At 42.4% G+C, this 20,287-nt stretch overlaps 2 protein-coding genes across 2 annotated transcripts; one reads left to right on the plus strand and one right to left on the minus strand.

Annotated features, from left to right (window-relative positions):
• Positions 1-112: 112 nt before the first annotated feature.
• vars1 (valyl-tRNA synthetase 1) lies at positions 113-13,177 on the plus strand. Its single transcript, XM_079344067.1, has 29 exons — positions 113-245; positions 700-1,055; positions 1,140-1,283; positions 1,432-1,648; positions 1,732-1,847; positions 1,959-2,034; positions 2,269-2,369; positions 2,473-2,600; positions 2,749-2,913; positions 3,005-3,086; positions 3,193-3,312; positions 4,259-4,367; positions 4,452-4,631; positions 4,794-4,918; positions 5,065-5,168; positions 5,254-5,412; positions 6,721-6,811; positions 6,949-7,054; positions 7,211-7,281; positions 7,548-7,673; positions 7,769-7,873; positions 8,309-8,456; positions 8,603-8,730; positions 9,069-9,224; positions 10,036-10,260; positions 10,388-10,499; positions 11,174-11,349; positions 12,022-12,171; positions 12,260-13,177. The coding sequence occupies exons 2-29, from the start codon at positions 702-704 to the stop codon at positions 12,326-12,328; spliced, it is 3,843 nt and encodes a 1,280-aa protein (XP_079200193.1). The 5' UTR covers positions 113-245; positions 700-701; the 3' UTR covers positions 12,329-13,177.
• On the minus strand, positions 12,758-20,107 carry abhd16a (abhydrolase domain containing 16A, phospholipase). Its single transcript, XM_079344069.1, has 20 exons — positions 19,936-20,107; positions 19,420-19,476; positions 19,266-19,332; positions 18,266-18,352; positions 17,898-17,983; positions 17,720-17,793; positions 17,413-17,520; positions 17,085-17,199; positions 16,899-17,000; positions 16,715-16,778; positions 16,572-16,621; positions 16,166-16,289; positions 15,954-16,058; positions 15,786-15,849; positions 15,579-15,635; positions 14,284-14,346; positions 14,094-14,170; positions 13,874-13,972; positions 13,745-13,791; positions 12,758-13,176 (listed from the first exon to the last, which is right to left on the minus strand). Exons 1-20 carry the CDS (start codon positions 20,035-20,037, stop codon positions 13,093-13,095), a joined length of 1,632 nt encoding a protein of 543 aa, XP_079200195.1. The 5' UTR covers positions 20,038-20,107; the 3' UTR covers positions 12,758-13,092.
• Between the last annotated feature and the right edge of the window lie 180 nt (positions 20,108-20,287).

A 20,287-nucleotide genomic window follows, 5' to 3' on the forward strand; every position in this document is an offset into this window, starting at 1 on the left:
AAATTTACTTGAGTATGCAGCAATGCAATTTTTTAAAGACTAACATTATTTGGATGGTTATGTTTTTCTTCTATGTTATTATTGTTGGTTAAAAATAACTTCCGTTTTTTGCCGGATGCGGCGGATTATACCCGGAAGTCTTTGTTAGAGCTCGTTGCATCAGACGAAGGAGCAGTGGAGAGGACTCATGTGGCTCTGCTGTGTATGCTAATTTAAGCTGACGTCTCTATCAGGTTCAGTCTAAGGTATGGACAACTTCTTGCCAATATTTGTCAATATATCGCAGGGTTTTTTCTTTTATTTTAAGTTTTGTAACGAGTTTAAACGTGAACACGTGTCGAGCTGCCATGGACCCAAGAAACAAGAGTTAGTAGTTTGACGTATTCGCTAAAAGCTAATGAGCCGTTTGTCTTTTCTTCAGCCTTTGACAGGTGGTACATATCAGCTGCCGATAGATAAACAAGTCATTATTTGGCTCTTTGCAAACCACTTTCTTTTGTACAAACTCATCTTCGTTAACGTAATCTCAGATACCTGTTTGGTTTGAACCATTTAACTAATGGCTTGCAAACACACCCACTCCATCAGAGTCAGGCATGCACAAGGTGTCTTTAATAGCAGGAGTGGCAGACCTGTTCTACCAACACGATTTAAGAATTTAAACTGATCAGTAAGAGCATCTGCTTGTGTCTCTTCCAGAGATGGCCACTCTCTACGTATCTCCTCATCCTGATGACTTCAGGAGTCTACTGGCTCTCATAGCTGCAGAGTTTTATCCGTCCAACGTGAATATCATCACAGAGGACCCTCCTGAATCCCTGAATGCCTGGTCCAGACCGATCCTGGTGTTGGATGCTGCTGCAGAAACCGACTCTGTCCTGAGTGGGGCTACTGCGGTGTCGTGGTACCTGGCCTCGCAGGGGAAGAGGACTGGTTTAGACACAAAGCAGCAGAGCCAGGAGTGGCAGTGGCTAAGCTTTGCCGACAATGAACTCACCCCGGTGTCCTGTGCTGTGGTCTTCCCTCTGATGGGGATGATGGGAGTGGATAAAAAGGTGAGGGAATTGTCTGGACACTTTCATGTGTGATGTTTTTCTATTCATTATCTTTTCTTAAATGAATGACTTGTTTGCTCACAGCTCCAGCAGAGTTCACGTGCAGAGTTGATGCGTGTGCTAAAGGTTCTTGACAAGGCTCTGGAACCAAGGACCTATTTGGTGGGACAGATCATCACTTTGGCTGATCTGGCTGTAGCTGCAGCTGTTCTTCTACCTTTTAAATATGTACGTATGTTGTACAGCACTTTGTTGTCGTACGAGTTTTTCCACTTTTGATCGTCTCTCAATATGTTTATATGATATTTTAATTGTTCCTCTAAACCTAAATCTAAAAAGTCCAGTATAGGTCTGATTTAATCTTCACTATTTTTAGGTATTGGAGACGACAGACAGGAAGGTCTTGATCAACGTCACCAGGTGGTTCACAACCTGCATTAACCAGCCCAGGTTCCTGAAGGTGTTGGGGAAGATCGCCCTTTGTGAGAAGATGGTGCCAGTTATTCCAAAGACAAAAGCTGTTGCAACTGCTGTAAAAGCTAAAGCTACTAAAGCCACTCCTGCTGTGAAATCTGACGGTGCTACAGAGAATGGTCAGAAAATGCCACGTGACAGTTTTTGGTTTAGGAAATCCTTGTACTCATTTTTTTTAAATGTATTTCCCCATTTCCTTCAGGCCCTCCTAAGACAGAAGCCCAGCTGAAGAAGGAAGCAAAGAAGAGGGAAAAGTTGGAAAAGTTCCAGCAAAAGAAGGACATGGAGGCCAAGAAAAAGACACAGCCAACAGTAGAGGTATGGAGACTCTTCAAATATTAGTCCAACTTTGAAAAAAACAAACCTTTATTTGCATGCATTAAAGATGACCTGAAATTAAATGACATGGTTTGTGTTCTTTTCTCTTAGAAAAAGGCCAAACCTGAGAAGAAGGAGTTGGGTGTGATCTCATACACTATTGCAACTGCTCCTGGGGAGAAAAAAGGTGATGCATCAGTGTTTGTGTTGTTTTCCCCCTGAAACGAAAGTGACGTTTAAATATCACAGTATTTAAACGTAAAGACTTCAGGGTTTGTTTAGACTTAAATGATTTCCTCATGGTTGCAATCCATGTACACGACTCAATCCACAGACCACCTCCTGCAACATTCATAATCTTTACCTTTTCTTCTGTATGAGTAGTCACAAAAGGTTGTTTTCTCTTTTCTATTGGTTTCAGATGTCATTAGCCCGCTTCCTGACTCCTACAGTCCTCAGTATGTGGAGGCTGCCTGGTATCCATGGTGGGAGAAGCAGGGATTCTTCAAGCCAGAGTATGGGGTAAGAGAGTCCCTCCCCCACCCTTTGTGCTGTATTAAACTAACATATATAGAGTATCTTTCTAGATCATCTTTGTCTTCCTCATAATGATTGTCGTGTGCAGAGGAAGACTCTCGCTGAGCAGAACCCTCGTGGTGTCTTCATGATGTGCATCCCTCCCCCTAATGTGACCGGATCACTCCACCTGGGTCACGCCCTCACCAACGCCATCCAGGATTCTCTCACCAGATGGTAACTACAATTTACAGTTTAGTGTTCTATTTTATTTTTTTATTTTTTTAGTCCGTATTGGGTTTTCTGTCTCTTCATTGAAAGCTCTCTTGTTGTAATGAGGAAGCTGCGCGTTTGAATCGTACATGTGTCCGTCTTGTCCGCCCAGGCACAGGATGCGAGGTGAGACCACCTTGTGGAATCCGGGTTGTGATCACGCCGGTATTGCCACACAAGTTGTGGTAGAGAAGAAGCTGATGAGGGAGAAGGGTATGAGTCGGCATGATCTGGGCAGGGAGAACTTCATCAAGGAGGTCTGGAAATGGAAGAACGAGTGAGTATAGAATATACCAGAAAGGAGTTTTCAACTTGGATAAACATGGGGAAAAAAGACCCGGTACTAACTTTTCCATCGGCTTTTTAAGGAAGGGAGACCGCATCTACCACCAGCTGAAGAAGCTGGGCTCCTCTCTGGACTGGGACAGAGCCTGCTTTACTATGGACGCTGTGAGTTTCTGAAAAATACTGAACTAATGTGAATGGATTCTAATACTAACTCGACTAAATGAAAAAAAAAAAAGTCCTTATTATCAATTTCTGCGTGTTTGTCCAGAAACTCTCCTATGCAGTTCAAGAGGCCTTTGTCCGCATGCACGAGGAGGGCGTGATCTACAGGAGCAAGAGGCTGGTCAACTGGTCATGCACACTAAACTCTGCCATCTCTGACATAGAGGCGAGTATTGTAGTTCAGTGACACTGAATGCATCTTATAAAGGTGATAATCTGATACAGGAGCAGAAATCCAGCAGCACACTTCTATCTTTTCTAACATTTTCGGCTTCAACACTTGATTGATTAAAATATACCCTCGTTGTGTGTTTAAAAACATTATCTGATAACTGCAGCTAAGGGTCTCATGACTTGAATATATTTCCAGACTTAAATTCAGTTTGTGAGATGTATGCTGTGTATAATCCAGCATTTTATTTGTGGCTGTTAGGACGACATTGCTGATTCATTTGGGATATTTCTTACTTTAGAAATTTAATATTTTTTGGGACATTGCAGTAGCTTTAGGGCTCAGGGTTGTATTACATAAACCATTATGTCCCTGGTTAGATTTCAAATAACATTTTTGCAAGTCAGCCCCCCCCCCCCACCCACACACACACACACACACACACACACACACACACACACACACACACACACACACACACACACACACACACACTTCTCTGTCACACATCTGCTTACTGCCAACACATTGCAAGATTCACAAAAATAAAAGGACAAAACTCTGATACTAAAGACTGGAATCAGGTCTAAATAGCTTTGTCATTACCGGCTATGGAGTGCCATTTCTTCTAGTAAATGGTCATCGAGCTTCAGTAGCACTTCTATTTTTCTCACTTTTTAAAGTGCTTTTACATCACATCTCACATCGATCCATTCACACACTGATAGCAGTGGTGTCTATGTACAGTGACCATCAGAAGTAACTAAAGCCATTCATACACGTGCATACGCCATCATCAGCGGGAGCAATTCAGGGTCAAGTGTCTTGCACAAGGACACATTGGACATTTAGCTGCAGGAGCTAGGGATTGAACTGAGAGATGACCGACTCTACCCACTGAGCCACAGCCGTACTCCTAACTTGTGTTGTTTGTTTGCAGGTGGATAAGAAGGAGCTGACAGGCAGGACTCTGCTGCCTGTACCTGGTTACAAAGAAAAAGTGGAGTTTGGAGTGTTGGTGTCTTTTGCCTACAAAGTGGACGGTTCAGGTATGTTAGCTCTCAGAGGGCCGACTCAAACACCTTGTACCGCATTAATTAATAACCTTTTACATTGCTCTTCCTGTTTAATAGACGAGGAGGTGATTGTGGCGACAACTCGTATTGAGACTATGCTCGGAGACTCGGCTGTAGCCGTCCACCCTGCTGACCCCAGATATCAGCATCTGAAGGGGAAAATGGTGCTGCATCCCTTCTGCGACCGCAAGATGCCGGTTGTGTTCGACGACTTTGTGGACATGAACTTTGGAACAGGTAGGCATCGTTAGAGGACGAGACAATCTGCCTGTAAGTGTGCTGCGTGCTGAGAATAAGTAATCATAACAAGTCGTGAAACCAGAGCACGTTCCTTATTACAGCTGTCCTCCTTTTTATTCCCTCCTCCTCTCCTGTCCCGCTGCACCATTTTCTGCTCAGGTGCTGTCAAAATCACCCCGGCTCACGACCATAATGACTACGAGGTTGGAGAGAGACACAATCTGGCCTTCATCAACATCTTGGATGAGAATGGCCTGCTCATTAACGTGCCTCCTCCATTCCTGGTACAGTGTCTCATTATTGTGCTTCCCCCTGCAGTGTGCGTTTCCGCTCTGACACTAAATGTCAGGCTTTTTCCACTATGTGCTCGGTGTCACAGTTTCATTTCTTCATTTTTTTTCGATTTAAACTTTTCTGTCTTTTCCCCAAGGGCATGAAGCGATTTGAGGCCAGGAAGGCTGTGCTGCAGGCCCTCAAGGACAGGGGCCACTTTAAAGAGATCAAAGACAACCCTATGGTGGTCCCAGTCTGCAGGTAAAGTCCACCGCACTTTGATTTCTGTTGTAGCTCTTTTCGTTGTATTCGGGATCATCTTTAACTTCCCACTGTATGCTCTCAGTCGTTCCAAGGATGTGGTGGAGCCGCTGCTGAAGCCTCAGTGGTATGTGAGCTGCACAGACATGGGCAAGGCGGCCGCAGATGCTGTCAGGGAGGGACGGCTCAAAATTATCCCAGATCACCATCTCAAGACGTGGTTCAACTGGATGGACAATATCAGGTGATTATGTCTGTCTTTCCCACATGTTTATTCAGTTTTATACTGTGGATAAAAAAAAAATATCGGTTAGTTAACTATTTGAGACATTTATGTATTGTGAATTAGGATTGAACAGCATGAGAAAGACATGCTGTATCAATGTTCAATATGGATATAAGCACAAGAAGTACAATAACTAAACGAATATTGAAGAGTTCCTCAAAATGTGTGGATGTGCTCTTCTTGGTGTTTGGCAACAGTTTATCAGCAGGCAGCCTATCGCTTCATCTGACTCATGGAAATGGTGTGAAAGTATTCCATCACTTGATTGCATGAAGTAATTCTTCACAAAGAAGACCTTCGTGATGTCTTTATCGGGAGCGGTTGCATTTTGATTCCGCTGAAATTGGGATTAATCACGTCGCCCTGTTAGGAATATGTAAATGATGTTTTTGAAGAGCTTCACAACAGTAGGGATGCAACAAAAATATTCTTTTAATTATGAATCCTTTAACTGATGATGTTCTTGATATGCTCTAGTCCTAACAAATAACAGTCCATCAGAATACTAAAGAAGCCAAGTTTATGTATTGAAAAAGCTTCATTTTGTCAGATCAACAGAATCATGCCCCGAATCATATGTGATATCAATATTAGTAAGAGGAATATTCTGATGATGATGTATTGTCTGATATGTTGCGTGGTTCTATCTTCGTTCTGTAAAGATATAGCTTCACATCGATTGTGTTGATCCACAAAATGCAGTTTACAAAGATCTGTGGAAAAGATCTATAATGACGGAAAGATGGTCACTCAACTGGAAAATGTAGGTGGAACAGCGCTTCACCCTCTGGAGAGTGATCATGCTTCTTGTAATCCATGTAACACACAATGCTGGTGAAGGTTAACTGCCATTTAATACAAAGGAACTCAGATTGGATGCTTTCTGACTGTTGAATACATTTAGTAATGTCAGGGCTTATCTGCTGTAAAAGTAGTGGATGCAGATAATCACTGGGTACGCAGACATCGTTATTATCAGCTGGCTAATTAATCAGTCTGGCTTTAACCAACAGTCCCTAAAGAACAGTCAGTTTTAAATGAATTTACTCTTGGATAAGATAAGGGAAACAAACAAGTGTAGAAAATGAGACGACAGGGTGCATACAAAGTGTCGGCAGAAAAACACGCTATTAAGTATCTCTTGCTCGGTAAATAAAATTAGCTGACTAATTCATTCAGTAGTTTTCATCTCCAGAGATAGATTCTTTTTGAAATATCAGGTTCAAGTCCTGCCTCAGGTTTCATTCATCTCTCTCTCTCTCTCAGGGACTGGTGCATCTCGCGGCAGCTGTGGTGGGGTCACCGTATTCCAGCGTACTTTGTCACTGTCAACGACGCCTCCGTGAAACCAGGAGAGGTAAGATGATGACTAACCCCATCGCCAACGTCTGGAGGCTTTCAGATGATAGATAAAAGCTATTTACTCTCTTATTCTCCCTTTCTTTGCCTCTTTCTATTATTTATTTGGCCTGTTTATTTTCTTTGTTTCTCCAGGACATGGATGGTCATTACTGGGTGAGCGGGAGAACGGAGGAGGCGGCCAAAGAGAAGGCAGCAAAACGCTTTAATGTGTCCGCTGACAAAATTTCCCTCAGACAGGGTAAGATTCAAGCGCCTTTAATTTAGCCGTCTACTTCATGCAATTATTCAAATGATTTCTTAATCAGTTCATGTTTTTCTTCCGCACAGACTCATGCTTTTAATTATTTCTCGTCCATATTCATACAGCTGAAGTAACTTTCTCTCTTGTTTTCAGATGAGGATGTTCTGGACACTTGGTTCTCGTCTGGCATTTTCCCCTTCTCCATCTTTGGGTGGCCTAATGAGGTAAAAATCTGAGGTCAACCCAAATGGCGACACAAATGGCCTCTTTTTATCTCCGTAGTTAGGACATGTTCCAAAGTGGAAATGCTAACTTAAGCAATCTTAATCTGTAGCACTTGTGCTAAACAAAAAGATTCTACTTCTTACACCCAAATTGTAAAAAATTGACTTTTATTTATTCTAAATTGATTCATTCCTGTGTAATTGTTCCTCTTCAAAGTGCTGAGTAAAAATCTGACTATTGGCTTTTTGTTCTTTTTCACCTTTAGAACCAGGACCTGAATGTGTTCTACCCCGGCACCCTGCTGGAGACGGGCCATGACATCCTTTTCTTCTGGGTTGCTCGCATGGTGATGATGGGCCTCAAACTGACTGGCAAGCTTCCTTTCAAAGAGGTGAGACCTATCAGAGTTACCAAAATGGATAGGCAGCCAGCCAGGAAAGGAAGTGTCGTCAGCAGGACGTGATAAGTGATGATGCTTCTTCACAGGTGTACCTGCACGCAGTGGTGAGAGACGCCCACGGGAGAAAGATGAGCAAATCTCTGGGCAACGTCATTGACCCTCTGGATGTCATTACAGGGATCTCCCTCGAGGTAACGCCTTATCACGCCTTGATGCATGGTCAGATACATTCACACACACACACACACACACACAAAGTCAGTCCTCTCTCCCGTTTGGATTGTCACCACATCCCCTTTTTCCTCCGAGGCCACTATTCTTATGTAAGCGTTATTAAGCATCCTTTTCGGCTTTCATCAAGCTTTTATTGAGGCCATCAATCTCCTCTCCATCTGGGGAGAAAATAATCAATCCAACAAAGCACAACCTGTCCTCTAGAGGGGGCTAAAGGACTTGCGGTAGACTTGCTCTGTGCTTTAATGATCATTTCCTTCCCACCCCATGAAAATATCAAGTAGCTCAGGGACTAACGGGGTGTTTTTCAATCTCAAGGAAAATTCTTGATCACATTGGAATGTTTTTCGTTGTTGACATCTCTCCTTATTCCCCATCCACCTACCCTCCAGGGTCTTCATGCCCAGTTGACAGACAGCAACTTGGATCCAGTGGAGGTGGAGAAGGCAAAGCAGGGCCAGAAGTCAGACTACCCAAATGGCATTCCAGAGTGTGGCACAGATGCTCTGCGCTTCGCCCTGTGTGCCTACACCAGCCAAGGTGAGCTCATTTGTCTCACCTTCACTTCATAAAATAGATCAAAACACTGGAAAATGGTCTTGTCAGTACACGGCCGAATCCACTTAAAGAAGTAGATACTGAAATCCTATTTTATCCCTGGGTGTCTGTCTGTGTGTGTGATCCAGGTAGGGATATAAACCTGGATGTCAACCGCATCTTGGGTTACCGTCACTTCTGCAACAAACTGTGGAACGCTGTGAAGTTTGCCATGAAGACGCTGGGAGACAACTTTGTACCATCAGAGAAAGCCCAGGTGAGACCAGGAGAAAAGATGAAGGACACACAATAGAAAACCAAGCTGCTCCCTATTTACTTACATCCCTCCAGAGACATGCTTTCATATTTCCAACAAGTAAATGTTCAATATAACAGGTTTTAGTTTTTTTTTTGGTTGGCCTTATTCGTCTGTTGGGTTTTGTTCCCTCCTGTTTTTCCCTGCTTTGTATTCACACAAATGAACACGTTGACGTTCAGAAAGTACACAGAAGTCGTGCTCACTGAATCTGAACGTTTCTGCTCTCTCTCTCTCTCTCTCTCTCTCTCTCTCTCTCTCTCTCTCTCTCTCTCTCTCTCTCTCTCTCTCTCTCACAGCTGTGTGGCGAGGAGAGTGTATCAGACAGGTGGATCTTGTCTAGACTGAGTGCTGCTGTCGCACTCTGTGATGCTGGCTTCAAGGCCTACGACTTCCCGGGTATCACAACCGCCATCTACAACTTCTGGCTGTACGAGCTCTGCGACGTCTACCTGGTAGGATCTCTAAGCAGCTTATGTTGACAGGTCAAAAGTTCATGTCAAAGGCACTGTTCTCAGGACCATAGAAGACTCTATGGTCCACTTAAAGCTCCCATATTATGTTTTTTTTCTGGTTTTTCTACACTGTTCAGTGTGCTTTCCAGGTGTCTTGTGCATGTTAAGGCACAAATTCCAAGTCCACAGAAACCACCTTGTCCTACGTCCTCATGTTAGCTGTGGCTGCATGTAACGCTCAGTCCCTAGCCCCCCTGAAGGAAAGTTGCCGGTGTGATGTCACTAATCCAAGCCCATTGGCTCGTTGTAGCAAGACCAAGCTCGTGCTACACGTCCATGTGATATCCCTGCTGAGCGACTGACCAATTACAACGGAGCGGAACAGCCAACGAATCAGATGAGACCCGGCCCACGTGGGGACCCTGATCGTGGCCGGGTTCAGAGCGTTGCAAACAGAGGCAGATGAGAGAGCCTGCATGGAGCGACAGGACATGAAAGCAGACACTTTTTTCAAACCATAGCAAATGTGAGCGTACTTTAGTGGGCACATAAAATAGATACATGAACCCCAAAAAGGGCAGAATATGGGACCTTTAAACTTGAAAGCTCACAGAGTCAAACCTTCGTATGGAACAGTTTTTTAGAGATGTGTTTTTGTAAAAAGGTGTTTTCATGAAGATGTACTGTTTGTGAAGGTTCTTTTTTTTTTTTTTTTTTTTTTAAAAAGGTTAACCTTATCCAACAGCTGTATAAACATGGCCCCTCTCAAATAGTCCAAATTTAATGTTTCTCATCTCTATTCCTCCGTCAGGAAAGTGTTAAACCAGTGTTCAGTAAAGCCGAGGGAGACGGCAGCAGCCAGAAACAGGCTCTGGTGTGCAGACAGACTCTTTACACCTGTTTAGAAGTCGGCCTCCGCCTTTTGTCTCCCATAATGCCCTTCGTCGCTGAGGAACTTTACCAGAGGTTACCACGTCGACGACCTCAGAGCGATCCCCCCAGCATCAGTGTGACGTCCTACCCAGAAACTAACGAGGTGAGATATCAGGGAAGGAAGTCTGAAGACTGAACATTAGTCATCTATATAAAAAAAATAATCCAAAGTCTATTTTTGAAAATTCTCTGTGGCTTTTTTTGTGAGCTCTTAATGTCATTCGTTGCAGTTCTGTTGGCACAGTGACGAAGTGGACCGGGACATGGACTTTGTGATGACTGTGGTCAAGACGATCCGGTCCCTGCGGGCAGACTATAACCTCACAAAGACCAGAGCTGATTGTAAGACAACTCACAGAGTGTTTCATCGTCTTAATTAGAAAGTCACTAAAACGTTTTCGTAGCCTTGCACAGCGTCTCCGCAGATATAAAAAAAATCTATGAATTATAACTGTCAATATAGTGAAGTCCTTTTTACAGACGTAAGTTCATGGTACATTATGTTCATACTCGTACTGTACTGCTGCTTTTTGTTTTGTTGACTAACATTTTTACTGCTCATTTGAGGAGTGTATAAAATAAGCATAGTGATCATTTAAACCCCATTACATAATGCACTAGCTTCAAACTAAAATACTGCTGACTCATAAGCACATCAGTAATAACAGCTATGTTGCATCAGATGTACATTAGTGGTTTTCTGTTAAAGGGCTTTTTGCTTTCTTTTTCTGTACATTTACTTTAGTATCTCAGTGTAGAGCTTCAACCTTTAAGGAAGTCGTTTTACATTGTGCTTTTATGGTATTTGTAAAAACATCATGTAGGGTTAGCTTAATACGGTTGGAAAAAAAGAACGGTACATAAATTGTAGCTGTAATGTCATACACATGATACATTATTCATGTGAATGTATATTAAAATAATTTCAGGCAGAATATTTTTAATCATGAATGTGTCTTGCTAAGAACTTTTCAGTCACGATGCCTCCACTTCAATCTGTCCATTTCGTCTCCCAGGTTACCTCCAGTGTACGGACTCCAGCACTGCGTCCCTGGTGCAGAAATACAGTCTGCAGGTTCAGACCTTGTCTTATTCTCAGGCTGTCATCCCTCTGACAGCAAACCAGCCTGTCCCAGAAGGCTGTGCTGTAGCTATCGCCTCTGACAGATGTACTGTCAACCTTATGCTCAAGGTGAGAACAGGCAGTCTGTTCACTTTTGCTCTTTTCTCCATCTCTTTCACATCTGATTTTTAATACTTAAAGACAGGGTTGGTCATTTTCTCCAGACGGACTTTTCAAGATTGTGGTTGAAATTGTCTTTAGGTCCTGACAGAAATGAATAGCTCATGTGCTTTGAAAAAGAAATGAAGAAAATCTGTCATCTGTAGCAGTTATAAACGTAAAAACTTCTGTCATTGTCTGCACTTAGTTCAAGTTTTATGAACCAATCAGGCCTTCCTGTCTCCCTGCTCATCTCTACTCCATGCATGCACGAACCCACACCCGGAGCATGAGCTGAAATCTGCTTCTGGACCAATGGCGCTAGTGCATTTGAGTAAGGAGCGCAGCATTGTAAGGGAGCACAGAGGGGAGGGGATGCTACTTTCAAAATTATTCAAGTTTTTGGAAATTACCAACCCTGCCTTTAGGTGCACAGAGCTTGTTCTTAGTACTACAAATCAGCTCAATTAACTCATACTGTATAATTGCATGATTGCAGCTCACCTGCTTCGTAATCAAAGCAATGATGTCTAAGCTGTGCCTCCTCAACTTCAACGAGTTGATTCCTGAAATTACAAGAACTTAATGTTACAACTGTGATCCCTGTACTAATTTTACCTCGAATCCCCCCCCTCCCCCCAGGGTCTCATTGACGTGGAGAAGGAAGTCGCTAAGCTGGTGACAAAGAAGGGTGACTTGGAGAAGCAGATGGAGAAACTGAAGGAGAAAATGGCAAAGAGCGACTACAAGGAGAAGGTTCCAGTGAAGGTGCAGGAACAGGATGCTGAGAAGGTGTGAAAAATAAATGGACTCATAGGGTTTCACAGCAGAGTACAATACTTGAATTTCTTGAAGTAATTGCTTCCTTTTTTCTCCACAGCTGCGGCAGAGCCAAACTGAACTTGAGAAAGTGAACGAGGCCATGGGAAACTTCAGGAAAATGATGTAATGTTTGTTTGAAGCATTATGCAAACCCCGATTTATCTCCACTTTTTTCCATGTCAGTGTATCCACTTTGCAAACCCATTGTTGTATGAAGGGAATAAAATACAGCTCTTAGGACTTCAGCACTGTTTGTTGGAGGGAATCTTTTCATCTCTGCAATTTGTGGAGCTCTTTCATCAAATAATGAAAACATGAATTTAGTCCCTTGTGTGAAACATTTTATTCCTTGTATATAATAGAACATGTAATCATCACTTCAGATTCAGCTTTGTTCATGAGGACAGCGCTCACGGGAAAATAAACCTAAAAAGATTTTACACTTTGGCTGCATTTTTAAAGTCCTGCAACTGGGAGGATTCTTTTGGGATATTAAGATGTTAAAATGCTTGTCTATGAAGAGTTGTATCTTTAAAATACAGCCAAAGAGGGAAGATTTAAAGGAGTTGGTTTTGTGCATTTACATAAAATGCATACCGGTACTTTATTTCAAAAGACAAACACTGAAAAGTACGACTCAATACTAAACCTAACAAAAAAAAAAAAAAAAAAAAGGTGCAGTATAGGTTTTTGGACGGGGGCGTTAGTAGACTGGATCTTCCCAGATGCCCCGACGGCAGCACTTAACTTAAAAACAAATATCACCTGGGGTGGAAAATAAATCTGGAACGCAATCACAGTAATACATTCACACCATGCCAGGAACACACTTTGACCACAGGCCATCTGAATCTGCGCTGTTCATTTCCTCTCATCCATCCCTCGTTTTCTTCACAGTCTCCAGGGTGGGTGAAACTCGGAGGCGGGGAGAGGAGTGCAGTGTGTTGTTTCAAAGTTTCGCATGTACTTCCGTGCCTTAGAGAAAGAAAAAGAGAGCAGTGATGGAGGAGGAATGGGGAATGAGAGGTGTGGGAGGGCAATGAACAGAAAGTGCACAACTTGATTATATTAGCATGGGTCCGCCTGGCTTAGTGCCACACACATCTCTCCCATCTCTTAAGGGTTTACATGGGAGGTGAATAAAGCCTAATTCAGAAGGCATTACCAAGAGACCAAACGCATTGCATTAGCTGTAATTGATGGCACTCTTCTTGTTTGATGTTAAATGACTTCAATAAGCTGAGCGCAGTGAAATATATTACACCAGTCAACCTGAGAGCACAGGTGAGTTGGTTACTATGGTGACCAGAAAAGTGTTCCTCAGTGGTAATGATGTCTGTGAATAGCTGTGATGTGTTTTGCCACACAAGAAAAGAAGGGGGAGGTAAGCCAACCTTAAATGCAAAAAAAAAAAAGGAAAAATTTTGTGAGCTGACTTTGAGGGATGAGATAAAGACAACACATGGCTGCCCTTTGAACCAGACGGGAGACAAGCCTGTACACACACAGACTGCGGGGATAAAATGAAAGATTATTTCCTTACCAAGAAAAGAGCCAGCTGCCGCCTTCCCTCCAGAGTCATATCCTCACCTAGTAACAATAAGGATGTTTGAGATGCTGCATGCACGAGCAGTTTATTTGCCTGGTAAATGTAAGAGGACTCAGGTCTTACCGACACTCCATGGGAACACAACATCTCTGTCTGCCTGATACGACTGCAGCACAGACACACACCAGTCATCGTCCACCTCGTAGCCGCTGTACACAGAGGCTGCAGAGCAAGAGTGACAAGTTGTAAAACGTCAAATTAAATCCCCAACATGTATAGACATTCTGAACGACTTATTACAAAAAGCTTTCGATACCATGTTATTTTTTTTGAAGACACTCACCTTCCTCTATCTGATTAGAAGAGCCCAGCCATTGTCTGACAGCTCTAATCCCTTCATCTGTCATTATTTTTGGGTACCTTTTAAGGAAAACATGACAAATGCGATTCGAAATCTGCCCCTCTCCAAATACGCAGAGCGTATCGAGCAAAGACAATACTGATATCAAATGTTTGAAAACGAGGACACTGACCTGAATTGTAGCAGTTTGAGCAGGAGGTTGTTGCCTCTGTTAGACATGACATCCTCTGGCCCCCTGTAACACAGTGTACAATCTTACATCATGTAGTGTAATGAGCCCTGTGTCCACATCACAGGCTAAGAAAGTAAATGCTTTCCCCTTTCCACCAAATGTACTTAAACAATACCTTACACAGTTAAGAGTATTTCATTTGTCATTTCTCAAAACTCGTCATGCTGATGGGCAATAAAACAACCTGATACTTTCAAGTAACAGAAATGAACGTCAACACATGCCATGTTAAAAGGCAAAACAGTCATGCTTGCGATTTTACACTTACTGTACAATTTTTTTTTTTTCCAAAGCGGATTCTAAGACTTTGTGTTTAATGTAGCTCCTGGATGCCCCAGAGCCAACATTGACCAGCACTAACTAAGGCCTAGAACTAACCAGCACCAGCACAGAGCCCAAAGAAGTGCTATCATGTGAAGACCAACAGGTTTTTGCTGATGAATTGCAAAGTAGATAAAACAAAATGCAGTTTTAGCTGTTCCAGGACAGCACATCTGTCCCTTCCTGGTGATCTGGTGATGTTTTAATTCAAACCGAGGGACTGCCGATAAGCTTCTCAGAAGTAAACTAGCTCTGAGCTAACTCTGGTGCAATACATCAAATGGCAACATTTATGTTTAATAATGTACATGGTCCATTTACAAATAAAGTTGATATTAATTACATTAATTAAGGTAGACTGGCTAGCTTGACAAGTTATTGAGGAGAAAAAGAAACCAGCCTCAGTTACAGGGAATGACATCGTGGGGAAAATCTCATCATCTCCCTTTCCCCTCACAGCTAGCCTGAAGTTTATTGTTCACTTACTTTATAGCTAATAAAGTTCTGTGTAAGTCAATGTGTTAGAAGTACCCACCAGCTAACCTGATCCATGATGTGTTTACAGGATGCACAGAGTTTGAGCACGACAACAGATGACTGATGTTTACCGGGTAGCAACCAGCGCCAAATTGTGTCTTACTAGTAACTTGTTTTTTTGGGGGGTTTTTTCGGTTTAGTTTTTCTATTTAAACGCGTCTTTGTTGTTCATGTTTCAGTTTATGTTTCGGCCCCATGTTGTGGCTGAAGTTTATTTTGGTCATTCAAATTAGAAGCAGAAAAAACATTGGATCTTGATCCGACTTTAATTAAACCATAGTCATCCAAAATTCCTATTTAAACCTTCATGTTTCCTGCAAACATGCACGTTAGCATAAGGTCAGCAGAAGGCTTTTTAAGTCAGACTGGGGACTTACTTAGTGGTGATGATCTCATCTCTTGTTCTCCTGATCAGCAGGACTGGTCCCTGGTATCTGAAGGGAAAACAGGAACTTGTGTCTAACATCAGCAACATCACTGCTAGCTTCTTAAAATTCATAATTACACAGCATTACGTTGCATAACGTTCCATGTTGCAGACTTTGACTTTTGTGATTGCTGCTGCTATAAATAGACCTACTCACTTGACGAGCTGCTCAGCGTTGTTGAGGTTCATGTACTGTCGAACTGTGTGCTGCACTAACGGTCCTATAAAAAAAAAAAATATATATATATATATTTTAGCTGTTAACAGAAACGACAAGCTGCATGGCCTCATCAGAATTCTTGACCTTTTTACTTCTTTGACTCACTCCAGCTGTCGGGCATGACCTTCAGGGCCAGAGGCAGGAGGTCATCGAAGGATGCATCTAACACTACTGATTGGATCTCTGGGTATGACATCACTGCCCAACTGGCTAAGAAAGGAAAATTGAGAGGTATTAGGGATTATCGAACCAGAAACCCCCCCTGAAACAAACATATAACAAGGGCCACATCACGTCTTGCTCTCGTCTTTGTGTACCTGTGAATCCTCCTATGGACCAGGCATATACGACAATGTCTTTGAGCTCGAAGCCTAGCTTGTGCATCGCAAACTGAATCACTACATCCATGGCATTGGCCTCATTCTGGGGAAATGGCACTCCCTGGCAGAACGACACAAGTAAAAAAGTAATACTCATGCATTATTAAACATCACAGTTGCACTCAACCCACCTAAAATAATATGCACTTCAGAAGATCTAAGAGATTTACAAGTTTTATTCCACTCCTCTGGTAATGTGGAGCACTGAAGTCTCCCACTTGTGCAATCCAACCCGTCTCAAGCCAGACTTTCAACATGCTGTTGTTTTATAGTACTATGTGACACACAGGCACACACTGCAGGCTGGAGTTAACTCAGTCACAAGTCTGACAGTTCTTCTTACCGTACTGCCACCAAAGCCAGGGTGGTTCCAGCCCAGAACAGAGTATCCACCTTCAGTGATAGCAACACAAGATGTTACTTTTTCACAGGAATGTAAAGAGCATTTAAAAACATGTCACGCTGTTTAAGCAGAGGATCCCTCACCCTCCAGTGGAGTGTTCATGCAGCCCACCTCATAGAAGCCAGCGTTGCCCTCACAGCAGATGACCTGTGGCAGAATGAATGCATTTCAAGGATAAACCTAATTTTAATTATGCAACGTCAGTTGTGTTGGACTGTGAAACAAGCAAAAGGCAACAACAACAACAAAACGAACACAGAGACTTACCAGAGTCTGGCCTTTCTGTCCCCCGTCTCTCCTCCGATCAACAAACATTGTGTCGATCTCGTTTCCATCGCATGCCACAATTTTGTTTCTTTGGCCATCAAACTGTAAAACAGGAGGATTGAAGCATTGTGGTGAATGTATTGCAGTCAGTTAAGAAAGTGCGAGTGTAAATGTACATGTTTTTACCTCTTCTATTAACCGAGCCTGGCCTTGCTGCAGCATGGGCCTCATGGCTTTCTGCAGCAAACCTACAGAGCCAGGGTACAGCATCCTTCTCCCAAAGGAGTGGGCAATAAGGAAACTGGAAGGGAAGAGGAAAAACATGACGGGTCTGTACAGAGGACAGGTCATCTGTATTTCAGGGAGGATAAGACTCATAGTGACAACAAGAGGCAAACAGACTTTAAGCAGAATGAACCTATTCCTTTGCTGTAATACTTGGAACAAATCTGCAGTGTCATTATGCAGTCATGCAGAGCCTTCTTTTTGGAGATGTACAATAAACTGCATTTACCTTATGATGTGGCATGGTACTGTGCGCACAGAGTTCAAGACGCTGTCTGCAGCTCCTCTTAATCTGGGCTCTGGCTTCAACAGAGAAACACCAGCCTTGGAAAGTTTCCTGTGACACACAGAGTCAAAGACTTACAATGAATAATGATGAGCCAAAATGCATTTTACATTGAGTGCAAGCATTCATCCAGTGTACTTGACAGTGCTTTGAATGCATGTGTTCATTATAAACTGACCCTGGTGTGAATAGAACTCGGTGTACACAAGGCCATCTTAAATGGCTATCAAATATAAAAGAAATCACTCACGGATTGCTGACTTCTGTCCAGCTGAAATCTGAAGGCCAGTATGAGAAGTCAAAGTCATAACACCTCACTCTTTTCTACAAAGAAAGCAAAACAAAAATGAAGATTTTTTTTTTTTTTTTTTTACAGCCAAGCTTTGATTGAGTTCAAATGTCAACAGCAAACACTGAGTTTGTGTTACTTTGTTTAGTGCTGTGTGATCCTTCTTGGTTTCTTCAAGAATGGTGATAAACTGAAGATATTCAGAGTTTTTCCATCTCCCCCACCCTGGTAGAGAAAAGACAAGAGGGTAAGGTGTGCAGAAGATAAGAAATACACACAGAGAGAGAGAGTGATATTAGTGAAGTGCACATTAGGTGCAATAAAAAAAAGCAGCTGCAAAGCCTCAAGGGTGTGTTTAGTATGCCTCGTGGGTTTGGACCTTGTGCAACTGTCTCAAAGTTAATGAAATCTTAATCGCATGCAGGATGTACAGCATGTAGTGATGTCGAAAAAGGAGCAAATTAAACCAGACATCACTGCGCAGTCTGTTCTTCTCTGGAACCTTACCTCTAAGACAGGCCACTCCTAAAAGACACACCAGCACAGTTCCCAGATACTGACTCACAGGAACCAGCTTACTGCTGCAGATGTAACCTAAGGATACACAGAGAAACAGTTAGACAGAATGAAACAATGACGCAGGCCTCAACATAACATCCTGTCTTTCTGCCAGACGGCAGCCTCATTAACGGGCAACAAACACGACAACTGCCCTACAACCATGTGCATAAATCAATATCAGAAGCATCATTTTTCACCAAGGAAGTGTAAAACAACAACCTCAAGCAATTAATTTCTATTGATGCGCAGTCATGCTGAATGTTTCCGTTGATTAACTCTATATTAATCCTGCCTGTAGGAGAACGGCAGTTCCTAAGAAGATCCCCCCACTGGCACTTTTTCTGCCGAAATGGAAGGAGAAATGTCATGCAGAAAGTTAGAAATGTGACATTATGTCACCGCAAAAGCTTCTCAGAAGAGGCTTTTAATGAAACATTTCATGCTCACAGTTTCAAGGATAAAAAAGCGTCTTTACAGCTTCTGAAAAAAAAAATTATCTACAGAGGGAAAAAATTACGTTTGTTCAAAAGCACTTTGAGTAGTCAGAGACTAGAAAAGCACACATTTTTACAGTCATTTTGACATTTGTAATCCATATGAACATCGCTACAATTAGTGAAAATAAAGTGTGATTCATTGGCCGAACCTCTGGCATCCAATTATAGCACTGCAAACAACTGTATATTACAACAACAACTCTACATTCTGACAGAGAGAGAGAAGAGGGGGGGGCATAATCAGTTTACAGATTTAAGAAATAACCTGATTTCTAATAATATTTATGCTTTCATTGATCCCACGAGCGGAAATGTGGTTTTGAACTCACGAACAATTCCGTTTTTTATTTTAATTCTATAAAAAGTTAATTTATAATATGTCGATTTCTTATTGTCTATTAGCAGATTAGTTTAAAGTCTTCTTGCTGAACATAGATGATTGAACCTACCTTTTCTGTACAGATAGCAGAGCAGAAGAGGAGAGCTGTAGTAAGACAGAGACCAGAGAGCTGAAGCCTGCAGGTTGGAAAGACAATTTGACTTGAGAGCGAGCAGACTTTTATTATTTCTATACAATTAGATGAAGTATACACCCATACTGACCCAACCGAGGATGCTGTCAGTGTGCTTCTCTAAACTCCGGGGTTGGTAGTTCCATCCCTGCTCAAAGTCAGAGACACACTGTTATCTGACTGTCACAACGCACAACAATTTGATATCAACGAACTCAATTAGCCCTTTAATGCTGGGGAAGTCTCACTGATAGATGATGTCTCTCTTGTAGTTTTTCTTGGTGTTTTCCGATTCACGTTTCAGTTCACATATTGGCACAGTTCCATACTTTAGCATTAGCCTTAACTGGGTTCAAGTCATTAAGAATAACATTTGTGAAGCTATAGCTCGAATGGCTGTTACTGAGACCATAAGAAACTGAAAAACAAGTGTCATTTCATTCATTTGCACTTGAATCCCTTGATCAATGACAGCAAGGTTTCAATAACAAACACAGACACTTCCGGGGACGCTGCCGAAGCTACATCAATGCTAAGAGATAAAATGCTGCTCTGGTATCGCAGCCGGCGTCATTTACACATACGGAAAACAATACAGATAGCTTACCCTTCTTCCCGCCCTGCCTTCAGGTCGAGACTGATCCGATGAACGGTGAATTCGTTGCAAATGAGGCCCGAAAATACAACGGAGCCACATCGAGCCGGCCATTCTTCAACTACGAGGACTACGGAAGCTTGCACTAACCAAAAATGTCTAACGCGAAGGCGCGTAGAAAGGTATGGGATACATGAGCAAAGAAACATTACTAGCAACAACTATGTTTATTCAGAAATATCTATACTGAAATACAGGTTTCATACAAAAATGTTTAAGAAACTACAGCAAAAAATGAAAACGAAAGCAGGCCAATGTACTAGGCTTATACCTTACACAAGTTTAGATCCTTAAAGAACAATCT

Source organism: Symphodus melops, assembly GCF_947650265.1.
Source record: "Symphodus melops genome assembly, chromosome: 5".
Classification (NCBI taxonomy): Eukaryota; Metazoa; Chordata; class Actinopteri; order Labriformes; family Labridae; genus Symphodus; species Symphodus melops.

Coding starts and splice junctions, on each gene's coding strand:
- abhd16a (XM_079344069.1), bottom strand. CDS start 20,037: ATGGCCGGCTCGATGTGGCTCCGTTGTATTTTCGGGCCTCATTTGCAA. Junction 17,521..17,719: donor TGGACAGAAGTCAGCAATCC/GTGAGTGATTTC, acceptor TGTGTGTCACAG/GAAACTTTCCAAGGCTGGTG. Junction 13,177..13,744: donor GGCAGCTGGCTCTTTTCTTG/GTAAGGAAATAA, acceptor TCTTTCTCTAAG/GCACGGAAGTACATGCGAAA.
- vars1 (XM_079344067.1), top strand. CDS start 702: ATGGCCACTCTCTACGTATCTCCTCATCCTGATGACTTCAGGAGTCTA. Junction 1,649..1,731: donor TGACGGTGCTACAGAGAATG/GTCAGAAAATGC, acceptor CATTTCCTTCAG/GCCCTCCTAAGACAGAAGCC. Junction 10,261..10,387: donor CCTACCCAGAAACTAACGAG/GTGAGATATCAG, acceptor CATTCGTTGCAG/TTCTGTTGGCACAGTGACGA.